Source organism: Scyliorhinus canicula, chromosome 13 (assembly GCF_902713615.1).
Source record: "Scyliorhinus canicula chromosome 13, sScyCan1.1, whole genome shotgun sequence".
NCBI classification, from domain to species: Eukaryota; Metazoa; Chordata; class Chondrichthyes; order Carcharhiniformes; family Scyliorhinidae; genus Scyliorhinus; species Scyliorhinus canicula.
Genome location: NC_052158.1, coordinates 101,114,252 through 101,129,429, shown reverse-complemented (window position 1 = coordinate 101,129,429; position 15,178 = coordinate 101,114,252). Strand labels below are relative to the sequence as shown.

At 42.8% G+C, this 15,178-nt stretch overlaps 1 protein-coding gene across 14 annotated transcripts in view; it reads left to right on the top strand.

Annotated features, from left to right (window-relative positions):
• Positions 1 to 15,178, top strand: part of LOC119976272 (transient receptor potential cation channel subfamily V member 6-like) — a 177,183-nt gene that overhangs the window by 140,005 nt on the left and 22,000 nt on the right. For 9 of the 14 annotated variants that reach the window (XM_038816683.1, XM_038816676.1, XM_038816677.1 and 6 more), the window contains one exon: positions 14,306 to 14,471. In XM_038816683.1, coding sequence (XP_038672611.1) covers positions 14,306 to 14,471 — 166 coding nt within the window. Of the gene's footprint in view, positions 1 to 5,866; positions 5,967 to 14,277; positions 14,472 to 14,555; positions 14,651 to 15,178 lie in introns of those variants that run through there. The other 5 variants (XR_005462893.1, XR_005462896.1, XR_005462894.1 and 2 more) reach the window with 5 other exon arrangements.

Here is a 15,178-nt window from a genome sequence, read left to right as displayed (position 1 = left end):
ACTCACTGGAGTTTAGAAGAATAGGAGGAGATTTAATTGAGGTTTATAGGATAATAAAAGGTATTGACAAAGTAGGTGGAGAGCAGATATTTCCTCTTGTGGGGAAATCTAGAACGTGAGGTCATAGTTTTAGGATAAGGGATAGCAGATTTAAAACAGATGAGGAGAAATTACTTCTCTTAAAGGGTCGTGAATCTTTGGAATTCACTACCCCAGAGTGCGGTGGGTGCCGGGACATTGAGTAAATATAAGGAGGCGATAGACAGATTTTTAATTAGTAATAGGTTGAAGGGTTATGAAGAATGGGCTGGAGAGTGGAGTTGAAGCTAAGACAAGATCAGCCATGAATGTATTGAATAGCAGAACAAGCTTGATGGGCTGAATTGCCTACTCCTGCTCCTAGTTCTTATGTTCTGATTTGATTAAGATTTTCATATTGGTGGTATTCTTCCTCGGGTAACAAATGTGGTTGTAAAGCTTTGTATCCATCATGCTATTTTAAAGAATACAGGCTGCACTGTGTAGATGAAAGTAAAGATAGATCTAAGTTTAATCGTTACTAAATTGGACAACGAAGCAGGTGGAAAATATTAATTTATTTAAATAAAAAAATCTACATGTTCTAAAAAAGTTAAACTTCATATATATTATTAACTGACCACATTCTGTGGTTGTGCAATGCATCTGAACTACATAGTGGGGATGGAATTTTAATTCATTTTCAGTTTCTTAAATTCAGTTAAGAATGATTGTAGCATGTGTGGATGAGTAGTTTACCTTTTCAACAGGGAAATCAAAGGGCTGGATTTACCCCTTCGAGGTGGGAAACAGAATTCAGGAGATTATCAACATCGCTATCTCCCCTCCTCCCCAGCATTGCCTCCGAAAGTTTTTTTCATGGTGGGGTGGTTGGGGCGAGGTGGAGTCAGGGTTGCCATTTCTGGAACTAAGCCCGAGGTAGGCGGATGATGAGGTAGGCAGTATAGAAGGCCTGCTTCTGTTCCCTGAAACATGAGCCCAGTTTGTAGATTAATGTGAAACCTCCTAACCTTCGCTCCTCACTTCCCTCACCAAATCATCCATATTCCTTGCCTCTATGGCTCCCATGAGCCCCACATCCCCAGTATCAACCTCCCCCACACTAAATATTTCTTCCATTGCCCTCAACCCACATATTCCCCCCTCAATCTACATGTCCACTCTCCGTGTATCTACTATGTAAAGAACTCATGAACTCTACAATAACATTGGGAAGATTTTGAGATGCTCATAAAACTACCAAACACACAGTCATTCATAAACTATTGTCCTATTAGATCATAAGACTGTCAAAATAAATGAAGAATAATTTTAAAAATTTAAACATTATCCTATTAGAGGGCCATAAAACTGTAAAAAATAACAAAATAATTCAAAAAACATTTTTTAAAAATCCTTGGAAGCTCATAAAACTGTCAACATAAATAAACTAACAGTTTCCTTGACAGCTGTGTCAACAATTCCAATTGAACTGAATCCATTAATGGGGACCAAGAAGTATATGTCAGAGTAAGGTGACGTCCGCTTAAGACAAAGATGAGGAGGAATTTCTTCTCTCGGAGGGTAGTGAATCTGTAGAATTCTTTACCGCAGAGAGATGAGTGGTTAAGTATGTTCAAGACTGAGATAGACAGATTTTTAATCAGTAAGGCAATCAAGGGTTACGGGGATAAGGCGGAAAAGTGGAATTGAAGACTATATCAGATCAGCCATGATCTTGTTGAATGGTGGAGAAGGCTCGATGGGCCAAGTGGCCTACTTCTGCTACTGTATTTTATGGTCTTATGGGTTTTGGGCTCAGCCGACTATTCATAATGTGTCCTATTTGCATAATTGTGTCAACAATACCTCAATAACTGAATCCATTAAAGCCTTCGTAGACATTTAAGAGCTCGTCCATCAGTTCAAGCTTTGATTGACAGTTCGCTAGAGTTCAGCCATCTGTTCAAGTTTTAAAACGGGGAAACAGAATGACGGTTGCAATAATATGATCAGAATTAAGCCAATGTGTTTCACACTAAAATGTGATAGAGATGAACTTTATTTTAAAACATTTTCACTGCCTGTTCCAGAAATGAGGCCACCTGAAAACTTTCAACCTGGCAACAGTCACCAGCTCTTTGATGTATAACATCATGTCAAAATAAATATAAGGGGGGGATTTTCTACTCTGATGTGTCCAACTACACAGGTGTGCACAAGCATTAGAGGTTTTGAGGTAGAGTGGGAACACTGTGTCAGGAGTGCAATGCCTAATATTTGCTGACAGGGCAGTGCTGGGCTGCAGAGGCCTCATTAATGCTCTGAAAGTGTACATGATAAGGTGAGCCTGGTCTCCATTGCATTTTCTAATGACTGCACCCACACCCACTGTCATTGTTGTGTGACTGTATAAGACTGATGTACTTCCATCCAAATTCATCAATTTTCAAATCTCAGATTCTTAAGCATTTTGCAATAAACAAATATATATATATATATATAATATATATATATATTTTGCTCTGTTTTCCAAACCCCAGACCTTTTTAGGTACACTGTTCTTTTTTGTCCTTTTGCACGTTACTACGATTTTTCTTGGTTTTTTTTTCACTATCCTGCCATTTCAGGGATCCTGATCTCTGACTGGTAAAATTCAGTGCCGGATAGGATTGGAAATCCTATGGTAATTCTTGTTCAGGATAAAGAGAAAATGCACAGAAATGATCAAGGGCGAGTCTGTATTCATCTGAGGTAGCTTGCACAGACCCATTGGGTGGAATTTAGTGGAGCTCACTGGACGAGACATGGTGGCAGGCAGGCTGGGGGAAACATGCATGAAACTGAGCATCTGACTCTGGGTAGCAGGAAAATTGTCCCATATAGTGGTGGAAAGGAGCCAACACAGGGAACATGTCTGCTGGCAGAGGCAAGACAATTAGGCTTATCAGTGAGCTAACCAAGACCCATTTTCCATATCTGCACTAGGATTTAATGGTGACCCATAGATTAGACAAGACTCGTGCATCTCGCATCCCTCCAGAAAGTTGACCAATAATCCCTGTTGAGTTTGGCAGTGGCCTACCCGTAGGTGCACCTCATTCACATTCACTCCGTTTCTGATTGGGGGACCTGGCATCATGGCGTCAGGAAAGGGGATGGGGGGGGAGGGGGGGGGAGTGGGATTTGTGATGGCCTTCTGAAACCCAACTCCTTTCCAGCCACAATTAACTTTCTCTAGTGATCCAGCAACAATCCCTGGTGAAGGCTTATGCTCCTGGTGACGCTTCCAATATTAGTGTCAGAGGTGTGCAGTGTAGAAAATGCCCCCCCCCCCATAAATCTGCACCAACAAGAACTACCCCTAATCTCATACTAATCCCATTTACCAGCACTTTTCCCATATCCTTGAATGCGATGGTACTTCAAGTGCTTTATAAAGATGTGAGGTTTCCAGCCTCCACTATCTACCCAGGCAGTGCATTCCACATTCTCACCACCCTGTGAGTAATTATTTTTCCGTAAATCACCTCTGAATCTCCTACCCTCGCCCTAAACTATGCCCCCTTGTGGTTGACACCCTCAACCAGAGGGAACAGCTGCTTCCTATTTATCCTGTCCAAACCTTTCATAATCTTTTACACCTATCATATCACACCCCCCCCCCCCCCCCCACACTCAGCCTTCTCTGCCCTAAAGAAAACAATCCAATCCAGTCTCTCCTCGCTCAGATGCTCCACCTAGGAAACATCCTGGTGAATTTCCTCTGTCCCCCTCCAGTGCAATCACCTCCTTCCTATAGTGAGTTGACCAGAACTGCACACAGCACTCCAGCTGTGACCTAACCATCTTCTGTACAGCTCCGACATAATTATATTCTATGCCAGAACTGATGAAGGCAAGTGTCCCAGATGCCTTCTTAACTACCCTATTCATCTGCTCTGCCGCCTTCAGCGATCTGTGAACAAGTACCTCCAGATCTGTTCCTCTGAACTGAAGCTCAGCCATTCATTCCATCCCTTGTCCCGTTCCTTCCAAAGTGCATCATCTCGCTCTTATCACGGTTAAATACCATCTGCCGCTTCTCTAGCCATCTGACCAACCCATCTATATTTTCCTGTAACCTATGACCCTCTTCTTCACTGTTAACCACCCGACCTGTCTTAGTGTCATCTGCATACTTACTTATCATTTCTCCCCATGTACTCATCTATATCATTTTTATAATACAAACAATAAGGGACCCAGCACTGATCCCTGTGTACGTGCAGTCATGCCGGTGGACATCCAGTTACTCAGACAGCCTTCTACCATCACCTTCTGTGTCCTATTATTAATTAAGCGAGTTTCAGATCTATCTTGACCAGTTTCCTTGAATTCCGTATCTTCAACCTTCTCAATTAATCTCCCATGTGGAACCTTGTCAAAGGCTTTGCTAAAATCCATGTAAACTGGGCGGACACGGTAGCATAGTGGTTAGCACAGTTGCTTCACAGCTCCAGGGTCCCAGGTTTGATTCCAGGCTTGGGTCTCTGTCTGTGCGGAGTCTGCACATTCTCCTTGTGTGTGTGTGGGTTTCCCCCGGGTGCTCCGGTTTCCACCCACAGTCCAAAGATGTGCAGGTTAGATGGATTGGCCATTCTAAATTGCCCTTAGTGTCCACAAAAGATTAAGTTGAGTTATGGGGATAAAGGGGATAGGTGGAGGTGTGGAGCTTGGCTGTGGTATGACCACCTCTCTAAACATGCTTTCCACGTAACACTCAGCCTCATGGATATGCCACAGTGTCTCCAGCCACTGCTCAAGCTCCAAAACCCGGAGCTCCAGTTTCTGCAGCTGTGAGCACTTCCCACACGTGATCACCTAGGACACTGGTCGGGTCCAAGACTCTCCATGTGTCCCAGGTCATGCATTCCACTTGGCCGTGATCACCTGACATGTATTAAATGTAAAATTTATGCCTTAGACTAGAAAACAATCTGGAAGTAATACTTTTCCCAACAAATAATACATTTATTTAGCTTTAAGATTGGAGAACTCCTGGGCAGCATTCCTGCCCCACTTGACAGTACCTGTTAACCTTGCACTTGCCACGAGCATCCCGGAGAAAGTGATGCAGGATTCCAATTTGTTCTCCAACAAGTGTGCAAGTGGCCGTCAACATGAAATTCCAGCATTATCCAGGAATTCATTGTAATAAATCCCACCTGAGCTACATAACCACAAAAGTGAAGTAGTGCTTTCACCAGGGACACCTTTCTGCAGTTTAGGATTGATATTGCTGTCATACTGTGCAGGCAAGAAAATACTAATGAGATGCTGAAATCTGGCGGAACACCTGTACAGTGAGAAATGTATCCCAACCTGGATGTTAGTAAGTCACGATGTAGCCAAGTTATTTTACATTAAAGAGATGTGATGCCCTTGGAAGTCACAACAATGGCAAGGCTTTGCTTTGCATGTTGTGAGGTGAAAGCATACAATACCAAAGTTAGAATTGCAGGAGATACAGTTAGAAACCCTTACATTTATGGTGGAAAGTAATAAATGTACTTTCTGACAAATCTTTGTGGCATACCGTTTCAGCAATATATGTTACCAATGTGTAGTTTGTAATATAACCCGTAATATAAGTGTCTCTGGCATAGCATGGTTTAAAGTGGGACTGGGAAACAGTACTGCCCACAGCGTAATGCAAAAAGGCACATGATTCGAGATGATAATCAGTCGTGGACTGGATAGAGACCCATGTAGAATCACGCATGGTGTTAGCTCGTAGCTTGTGCTTTACACTGTATATATGTGCATAGTTGTGCGTTATCAATAAACAGTAAATGTTCAACCACAGAAGACTCAACCTCTTTGTGAGACCTATTGAACACGCAACATGGTGGCAGCTAATGGAAAAACTTCAGAGAAGCTGGAGCAGGTAGAAATTCGAAAGCTGGAAAATGAAAGGGGCAGCATTCTGACCCAACTGAAAGCACCTGAAGTGAAGACAGAGGGAGATGATCTGAAAAAAGCTCCTTTGCAGAATTGGAAACAGAAAGGCAAAAGAGAAAGCTGCACTGTACAGCTAAGAACAACACAAGATATCGTGGAGGTCCATTGTGAATGGCCACAGAGTGCAGAGTCAAAGGACCTAGCAGGGGTGAGCAAGAACATCAGTTCTAAGCCAGGACTAGTTAGAAAAGCTTCAGTGCTGTAAAAACATCAGAGCAGCCCATTTCTGAAAGCTAGCCACGTTCAGAATCGGTGCCATACCACGTGGTGGCTGAGCTTGCTAGATGAAAAAAAAGACTTAAACCTAAGCCACAGCTGGGAATCGATTGTAGAACACCCCAAAATCCTCTGACATTGGAGGCATAGAATGGTTGATTGAGTAAATCATTGCACAAAGACAAAGCGGTCAGGACCACCATCATGGCGGGTGCCCGCCAAAAGACAACAGCGTGGGAAGGCTCGTAGAAAAGTGGTTACTGCTGTTCCATCTGTAAAACCTGCACAGCATTTAAAGTTGTATTCATCTGAACTTTAAATCCACCATGGACTACAAATCAACATTACTAGACCAATTGGGACTTATCCACATGCCATTCCAAATGGGAACTTTGGCAGAAAAGATTTTTTTTTAAAATAAATTTAGATTACCCAATTATTTTTTCCAATTAAGGGGCAATTTAGTGTGGCCAATCCACCTACTGTGCACATTTTTGGGTTGTGGGGGCGAAACCCACGCAGACACCGGGAGAATGTGCAAACTCCACACGGACAGTGACCCAGAGCCGGGATCGAACCTGGGACCTCAGCGCCGTGAGGCAGCTGTGCTAGGCAGAAAAATTTTGACGATAGCTTCAGGATTCGATAAACAGACAGAGCAGATAGGGGCTGGTTTAGCACAGGGCTAAATCGCTGCCTTTGAAAGCAGACCAAGGCAGGCCAGAAGCACGGTTCAATTCCCGTACCAGCCTCCCCAAACAGGTGCCGGAATGTCATGACTAGGGACTTTTCACAGTAACTTCATTTGAAGCCTACTTGTGACAATAAGCGATTTTCATTTCATTTTCATTTCAGAAGCCTGACAATGACTTCACTACTTGGGTCCAATATTATTGTGATACAAGGAATTAACAAATCCTCAGATAAATTTGATGAAGCTCTCAAATAGTTTGATTCATGTTTTAATCTAAGAAGCAACAATATGTTAAAACAAAGTTCAACAAACTTGTCCTACAGCCTGCAGAATCAGTTGACTCTGTTATAAACAAATTATACAGTTTAGCTGAGACTATGGTGACCGTAAGTCAGAACTCCTAAGGGGTAGGTTTATTGTCAGAGTGGCTGTCGAACTGTCTTTCTTCTTTTGGACATACGACAGGCCAAGGAAGATCTGACTCTAGAATAGTCCAACTAGACAAATGGTCTGAAATCCGCAAACAGCACCAAGCCATTTTGCATGGCAAAAGCAAGTCATGGTACAGAACAACCCCAACTGTGCAGCGAATAAAGCAGAGGCAGAGAGACTCTCGGCTAAGGAAAGCCATACCCAAAAACACCACAAGAGAGAAGGCGTCAATGTCAGCACTGCGGAACAAAACTACCTCACAGGCAAGAAGATTGTCCAGCAATCTCAGTGCTATGTTCCAACTGCACTTGCTTGAGGCACTTTGGAAAACTATGCAGAGCTAAGACACCCAAGTCAGTCACCAAGAAGAGACCCAACCATGCTGCTTGGGAAGAGGTCAGGGATCTTGGATTTACTTTTTGGAATGTGGAAATCTCAGTAAATAGCCACCTCAGCAACCTCGAATGGGACACCGGAGCCAGCGTTACAGTCCTCTCCGACAAGGAGCCACAATGCCTGATGCAGCCCACAAGAGAGATGTATGGAGGAGGTTGCAACAAGCTCCCAGAAAAGGTACACTGCAGTTGACAGTCCAATACAAAGATAAGAAAATACAGGAGACATTGTCTGTACATAACAACATAAGAAATAGGAGTAGGCCATTTAGCCCTTTGAACCAGTTCCGTCATTCAATGGGATCATGGCTGCTCTTCTACTTCAATATCATTTTGTCTCACTATCCCTGTATCCCATGATGTTTTTAATATGTAGAAATCTATTCACCTCAGACCTTAACAGACTCAATAACTGAGCCTTCACAGCTCTCCGGAGTAGAGAATTCCAAAGATTCACCAGCCTCTTGAGTGAAGAAATTCCTCCTCATCTCAATCCTAAATGGTCTGCCCCTTATTCTGAGACTGTTTTACCTAATTCTAGAACATCCCCCAGCCAGGGGAAAGATCCATCTTGAATCTACCCTGTCGAGTCCTCGAAGAATTTTGTATGCTTCAATGAGATTGCCTTTCATTATTCTAAACTCCAGAATATAAAAGCCTAGTGTATTAAATACTTCCTCATAGGACAGTCCCTTCATCCCAACAATTAGTTTGGTGAACACTTGTTGAGCTCCCTCTATGGCAAGTATATCTTTTCTTTGGATAAGGAGACCAACATTAAACACAATACTCCGGTTGTGCTCTCACGAAGGTTCTAAATAACTGAAGTAAGATATCTTTACTCCAATGCTCAAATTCTCTTGTCATAAAGGCCAACATACCATTTTCCTTCTTAATTACTTGCTGTACCTGCATGCTGTCTCTTATTAATTGATGAACTAGGACATCCAAGTCCCTTTGAAGTTCAGTGCTTCCCAGCCCCTCTCCATTTAAGAAGTACTCTATTTCTTACCAAAGGTAATCTCCCATTTCTCCACATTGTGTTCCATCTGCAAAATGTTGTCTATTCACGTGGCCTCTTCAAATTCCCTTGAAGCATCTTTGCATCCCCCTCGCAACTTCGGCTTCCAGCTACTTTTTGTTTAATCTGAAAATTTGGAAATATTACATTTAATCCCCACATTCAAATCATTGATATAGCTTGAGAATAGCTGGGGCCCAAGCACTGATCCTTACCGCACCCCACTACTCACAGCCTGCCAAGCTGTAAATGACCTAATTCTCACCATTCACCAGTTCTCAATCCACTAATTTTGTTCACTAACTCTTCTTCGAAACCTTATCCACTGGTTCCCCCTTTATCTCTTCTGCTAGGTACATCCTTAAAAAAACTCTAACATGTTTGTTAAACATGATTTCCCTTTTATAAATCCATGTTGACGCTACCATTTTCTGAGTTTCCTGTTACAGATTCTAGCATTTTCCCGACTAGTGATGTTAGGTTAACAGGTCTTCAATTCCCTGTCTTCTCTCTCCCTCCTTTCTTACATTGGGGTGGGGTGGGGCCGCGGGGGGGGGGGGGGGGGGGGGGGGGGGGGGGGGGAGTGGGGTTGCATTTTCTACCTACCAATCTGCAGGACCCATTTCGAAGTCTATGGGTGGGATTCTCTGGCCTAGCCACGTGATTCTCAGCAGCGGGAGATGGTGCGGCATTTGCTGGCAGTGGGATTGTCTGTTCCCGCTGCTATAAATGGGAATTCCTATTGAAGCTACCCCACACCACCAGGAAACTCTGGGGAATGGGGTGCACTGCCGGCAGGACCAGAGAATCCTGCCACCAGCAAAAGGCCCAGGAATTCCAGCCTATAGAATTCTGAAAGGAGCCACTTCTTTCAATGCTCTGGGATGCAGATAGTCAGGTCCAGGGGATTTATCAACTTTTAAGTCCCCTTAATTCCTCTAGTACTATTCTTCTACTTATAATAATTTCCAGTTCGTCCTTTACACCAGTCCCTTGATTCACCATTATTTCTGGGAGGTTTTTTGTATTTTCCTCTGTGTGGACAGAAAATGCATTTGTTTATTTTCCCTGCCATTTACCTATTCACCATTATAAATTCTCCTGACTCTGCTTGGAGTGGACCCACATTTCTCTCTGCTAATCTTTTCCTTTTTTACATACCTGTAGAAGCTTTTAGAAGATTTGTAGTCCACAGTCAAGGATGTTACATTTTAAGCTGAGAGGCTCCTAGAAAAAATTGACACGGTCAACCAGCAAGGGTCTGGTTTCCAATTTTAAAAATAATTTTCCAAACTCTTCCAATGAAGATGGGGGTGACTGAAATCCACGTACAGCATGACATTAGGGGAGGATGCCAAGCTTGTGTGCCTGTTCACCCCACAGAAAATACTGCACCACTTATGAAGCAAGTCCAGCAACACTGGATGATCCAAAATGGTCATCTGACTGAATTGTGTTCCAGAATGGTCCCAGATCCGAGGTTAAATTGGCCTGTCCGTATATGTGTCAACTCAATGAGGCAGTGGTGAGAGATAGCCACCCAATGTCCTTGGTAAATGACAGCCTGACCAAGCTCTCCAAAAGAACAATTTTTTTCAAAGCTCAATAATAGCAGTGGCCACTTTCACTCAATGAGGAATCCAGGCTGCTAACTCTATTTATCACCCCTTTTGGCAGAATCTGTTTCATCCGCTTGCCGTTTGGCATTACCTTGGCACCCGAGAGTTTTCTGTGCACAAAGTCCGCTATATTGCAAGGCCTGGAGGGTATCATCTGCCATATGCATAATGTTTTGGTCCATGGTAGGACCATGGAGGAACATGACAGGAGGCTCGCAGCTGTCCTAGAATGCTTTCAGGAACTAGGGTGACACTAAACAAGAAATGATGGTTCTCCATGACCTGTATTTGCTTCTCAGGACACATTGTCAGTAGCAAAAGCAACATGGCAGACCCAGAAAGAAACTAAAGCTTCTAGCAGGTTCCCAATCCCGTCATCTATTCTGGATCTCCAGAGATTCCTGGGCATGATGGACCAGTTAGCAAAATTTCTTCCCAAACTGGCACCGGTCACAAAATCCCCATGACACCTCAAAAAGGACTGGTATGGTGCTGGTATGTGCACAGGTGCAAGTATTTGAGCACATCAAAGCAATTCTGCTCTCATTAGATATCTTGGATCATTATGACCCATCCCCCCCACCAGTACAGCAGCGAATGCCTTGCTATTCACAGGCCTTCGGGCAGTGACGACTGGTTGGATGTCACTGACCAGTATGTTAGGCATCCACAGATATGTAATATTGGCCGTGCGACGCAGCATTGGGCAGAGCTGTGAAGGGGTGGTACTTCCCTGCATGGATGTTTAATTTTCTCCTCGGCCAGAACTACACAGCAGGTCACAACGCAGTATGTTTCCCAGATGGCACCACACGAACAGGAACAGGGCTGGTCAGCAGGGGCGGGCATAAAAGATGGGGACTTGATCTAAAAGATGGGGAAATCATCTGCGGAAGGCCTGTAGAGGCCTATTGGAGAGTCTACAGAGGCCTGTCTGAATGTGTGCAGAGGTAAATGGATATGAGCGTGGCTGGTGGGAAACCTGAGAGAAAATTTGTTGGATTACCTGGCCTTGAATTTTGTTTGGCATGAAATCACGAATTGGAAAACAAACTGGGACTGGCTGAGTCTGAGCCTGATGGAACTTTCTGGACTCTGACTAAGAGACTCCCTTTCTGTTTTTGTTGGATTTCACTGGTAAATAGCTTAGCTTAGTTATTTAGTTAAATATATAGGAGGATAATCAACATAAAATAGAACCCAACAAAGAGCTGTATTTTTTTTGTGGTTTTGTTTTATTTCCTTGTTATTTGAAGCATTTTGAACACTTGAAGCAGACTGAGAGAATAACTATACAGTTGTTGTGCTGTTTATCTGAAATCCCATGTTAAAGTTTGCTTAAATTCCCTGCCTGCAAGATCCCAACACAAGACAACGCCATTGGCCAAGTTGCAGTCATTAACAAAAAAGGAACTCTTGCAGTCATGTGGGTTTGCAGGAAGTTATTCTACTACATTATCAGCCTGAAAGCCACCATCAAAAGACATCATAAACCACTGGTTCCGTTTTTAGATGACGAGGAACTTGCAACAGTGCCCCTTTGAATTCAGAGATTCTGTTTGTGTCTCATGGGATTTGCATATGAGATAGTGCATGTTCAAGGGAATATCAAACGACTATAGACACACCAACCAGGTCACGCTGAAATTCTTGTGACATATGACATCAACCTGGTTGAAGAGCTCAGTTTTACTCCCATTAGTGGGGAGACAACTGCTGGCTACCTCCAGGAAACTTCAGCAAGTCCGTCAGGAGCAGAAGTGAGATGAGGGGTGAATCCCCATCCTGTGTTACTGTCAATAAGGGTGGCCACAGCAGAGGCCAGACAGCAACCTCATTAAAATTTGGTTTGAACAGCAGGAACATTTTCTGTAATAGATAATCTGCTCGCATACAATGAACAACTTGATCATTCTCGTCACCCTTCAGGCAGCGATTCTCAAAAAAATTCACCAAGGCCACCTGGGCTTTTCAAAGTGCAGAGCATGTACCCAATTTTCAGTATGGTGGCCCGACATAATGAGGGCCATTGAAGAAATGATCACAAACTATAAGGTTTGTGCACTGTACAAGCCAGACCAAACATAGCCCCTCATCCCCACGAAGTTCCCTACCGGGCCATGGGACCAGTTGGGAATTGATCTCCTCGTCACAATTGACTGCTTCCCCTGAAGGATTAAGCTGGTGCATTTACACACGACGGCTACTGAGGCGGTTGTGAGATCCTTGAAGGAAATGTTTGTAAGCTATGACGTCCCAAACCAGTTGGTGTCTGATAACAGCCCACAATTCGCAACTGAATACTTCACCCAATTTGCCACCAGTTACAGCTTTTAACACCATACCCTCTTCCCGAGGTATCTATAGTCGAATGGTGAGGCAAAAGGGGCACCTGCACCATTTAAACCCCAATGCGAAAGAACGGTGACTTCCCTGTGGCGTTTTAAATTATAGATCCACCCTGCTGCAATGTGGATAGCCCATGGGTAGAAAACCCAGCATCTAACTCTCAATGCTGCCAAATAAATTAATTCTGGGGTTGGCAATCAAAGACTACAGAAACATTCAAGACCAAGAGTGGTCTGCCTGCAATAGAAGGTGCCACACCAGAACTTGCCACAGTTACACAAAGGGGACAAGGTTTAGATCAGGGACCTTAAAAGAGAGGTTGTCATTGTCTGGATAGATTATGACCACCCAAAGTCGTGTCTCATTCATACATTGCAAGTTATGATCGGGATGAACAGAAGCAGCTTCCTCCCCATCCCTCGTTAAACTTCCTATGACACATTTGAGTGAATTAGAAGACCACCAAATTGCCAGAAACACAGACTACAACTCTGAATCAATAATGATTTCCCAAATCAGCAGAACCTATTGCTGCTTCAAACAAGATCTGGAGGAATTGGCCACCCTCTAGACTTGATAGAGGAGAGGAAGTAGCACAATTATAATGTGTATATATATATTGGGTAAAGATGTGGGGTAGATGCAGTATTGAGGTATCTGGCATAGCCAAGGGTTAATGTTGGACTGGAAAATAGTACAACCCATAGTTTGATGTAAAAAGACACATGACCTGACAGTAGAGTCAGTTGTGGACTGGACAGAGACAAGCGTGAAAAGAAGCATGGATACTTACATAGTAATGCATTATCAATAAACAATATTCAACTGTACAAGACTCTGAATTCTTCATGAACATGTAACATTAACTTATGAAATTCCTTTATGTTCTGTATGTCTGTTTTCATAGCCTGCATGTAGCGTACACAGTACTGAGGTTGATCACCAGCTATGTCAAGAATGATGCAATGCTGTCTTCTGGGGAGGGTTGCTCTAAAGAAATGCAGTGCAACCCACTTCATAATGCTCCATATTCATTTTTTGAACAAAAACAGTGTTGGATGTCATATTGATGCATCACTCGTTTATATATATTTTATGCTTAAGAGTTGGCATTGATTTCAATTACTGTATGTCTATCATCTCTCCCCTCCCCTAGCCTTAGAAATTCTGACAAATATGTAAAAAATCATTTCATAAAGGTTGGGTCAGTGTATATTTCCATATGTATGTAGCCTTGCCTTTAAATTTGAATGTACCTTTAATTTAGAACTGTTGGCCAAATTAACTTGTTGCTCCTCATTCAGCTTTCCCCCTGTCAAAACCCAAAGCCCAAAACAGGCAGAAATAAATAGTTAATTAAATGAACTAACATTGGAAATTTGGGGAAAGGCAGTCAATCCACTACATGACAGCCTCGCTTCATTTAGTAACTGGGCAAAAAATGTCTTAAATCCACCATAGCAAAGAATCTCCCATCAAGTGCCAGCAACTTTATAACATAAGACTTTTTCTCTTTCTCCCACAACTTAGGAAATTGTTTTCTAATTTTGATTTCCAGGATTGTTTATGCTTGCTTTGTTCTAATCACCATGATACTAAGAGTTTTGAACCATGAATGGGAAACAGTTATAATGGCGTATGCTCTGATAAGTGCCTGGTGTAATGTCCTTTACTTTGCACGCGGATTCAAGTTGCTTGGTCCCCTGTGCATCATGATACAAAAGGTTGGTAGTTTATTTTCTTAATATGTCATTCAGCCAAAACTCAACTTGAACATTCTAATTATAAGCATGGTGTCCCTTTTTAAGGGTCCTGTGTTTCTTTTTATTTGAAGATTGCATGAATATTCGTGTGGTTGATCATCTGTCACTCCAGAAGGAAACACTGACTTACTCATTTACAAGTTAGTTTTTTGGCTTTGACATTTGTTCTCTGTGCCCAATACTCTTCTTTTTTTTTCAGCAACTTAGTGATTTACATACCTGTTTTTGTAAATTCAAAATGGACACCAATATTGTTTGGGCGGGCGGTGGGGGTGGGGGAGGGGGGGGGGGGTGAAGTGTAGTCTGGGTAAGAAAGGCCAAACAAAATGTAATGTTTTTCTGAACATTTTTATACCACAACATTCCTACTTTCATCATTGTTCTTATGCTTCCTTAAAACATTGGTGCAAGAAGGAAAAACTGGATTTTAAAGCAAAAGATCATGGCTCTAAGGAGCTAGGCTCAAAAAAGAGACTTGCCTGATGGAATTAATGACTCTTTCTATTGGGTCTAAGGTTCCTGCATGAAATTAATTTGACGAGTCTTAACCTACCATTTAGTTTTTGGGCCCAAACTCGAGTTGTTGAGTCTGTAGTTAATAGCCCTGTAGAACGTGAGTGGCAATCCAGTAGGTTTAACAATGCATGATATTTTAAATGCACATGACA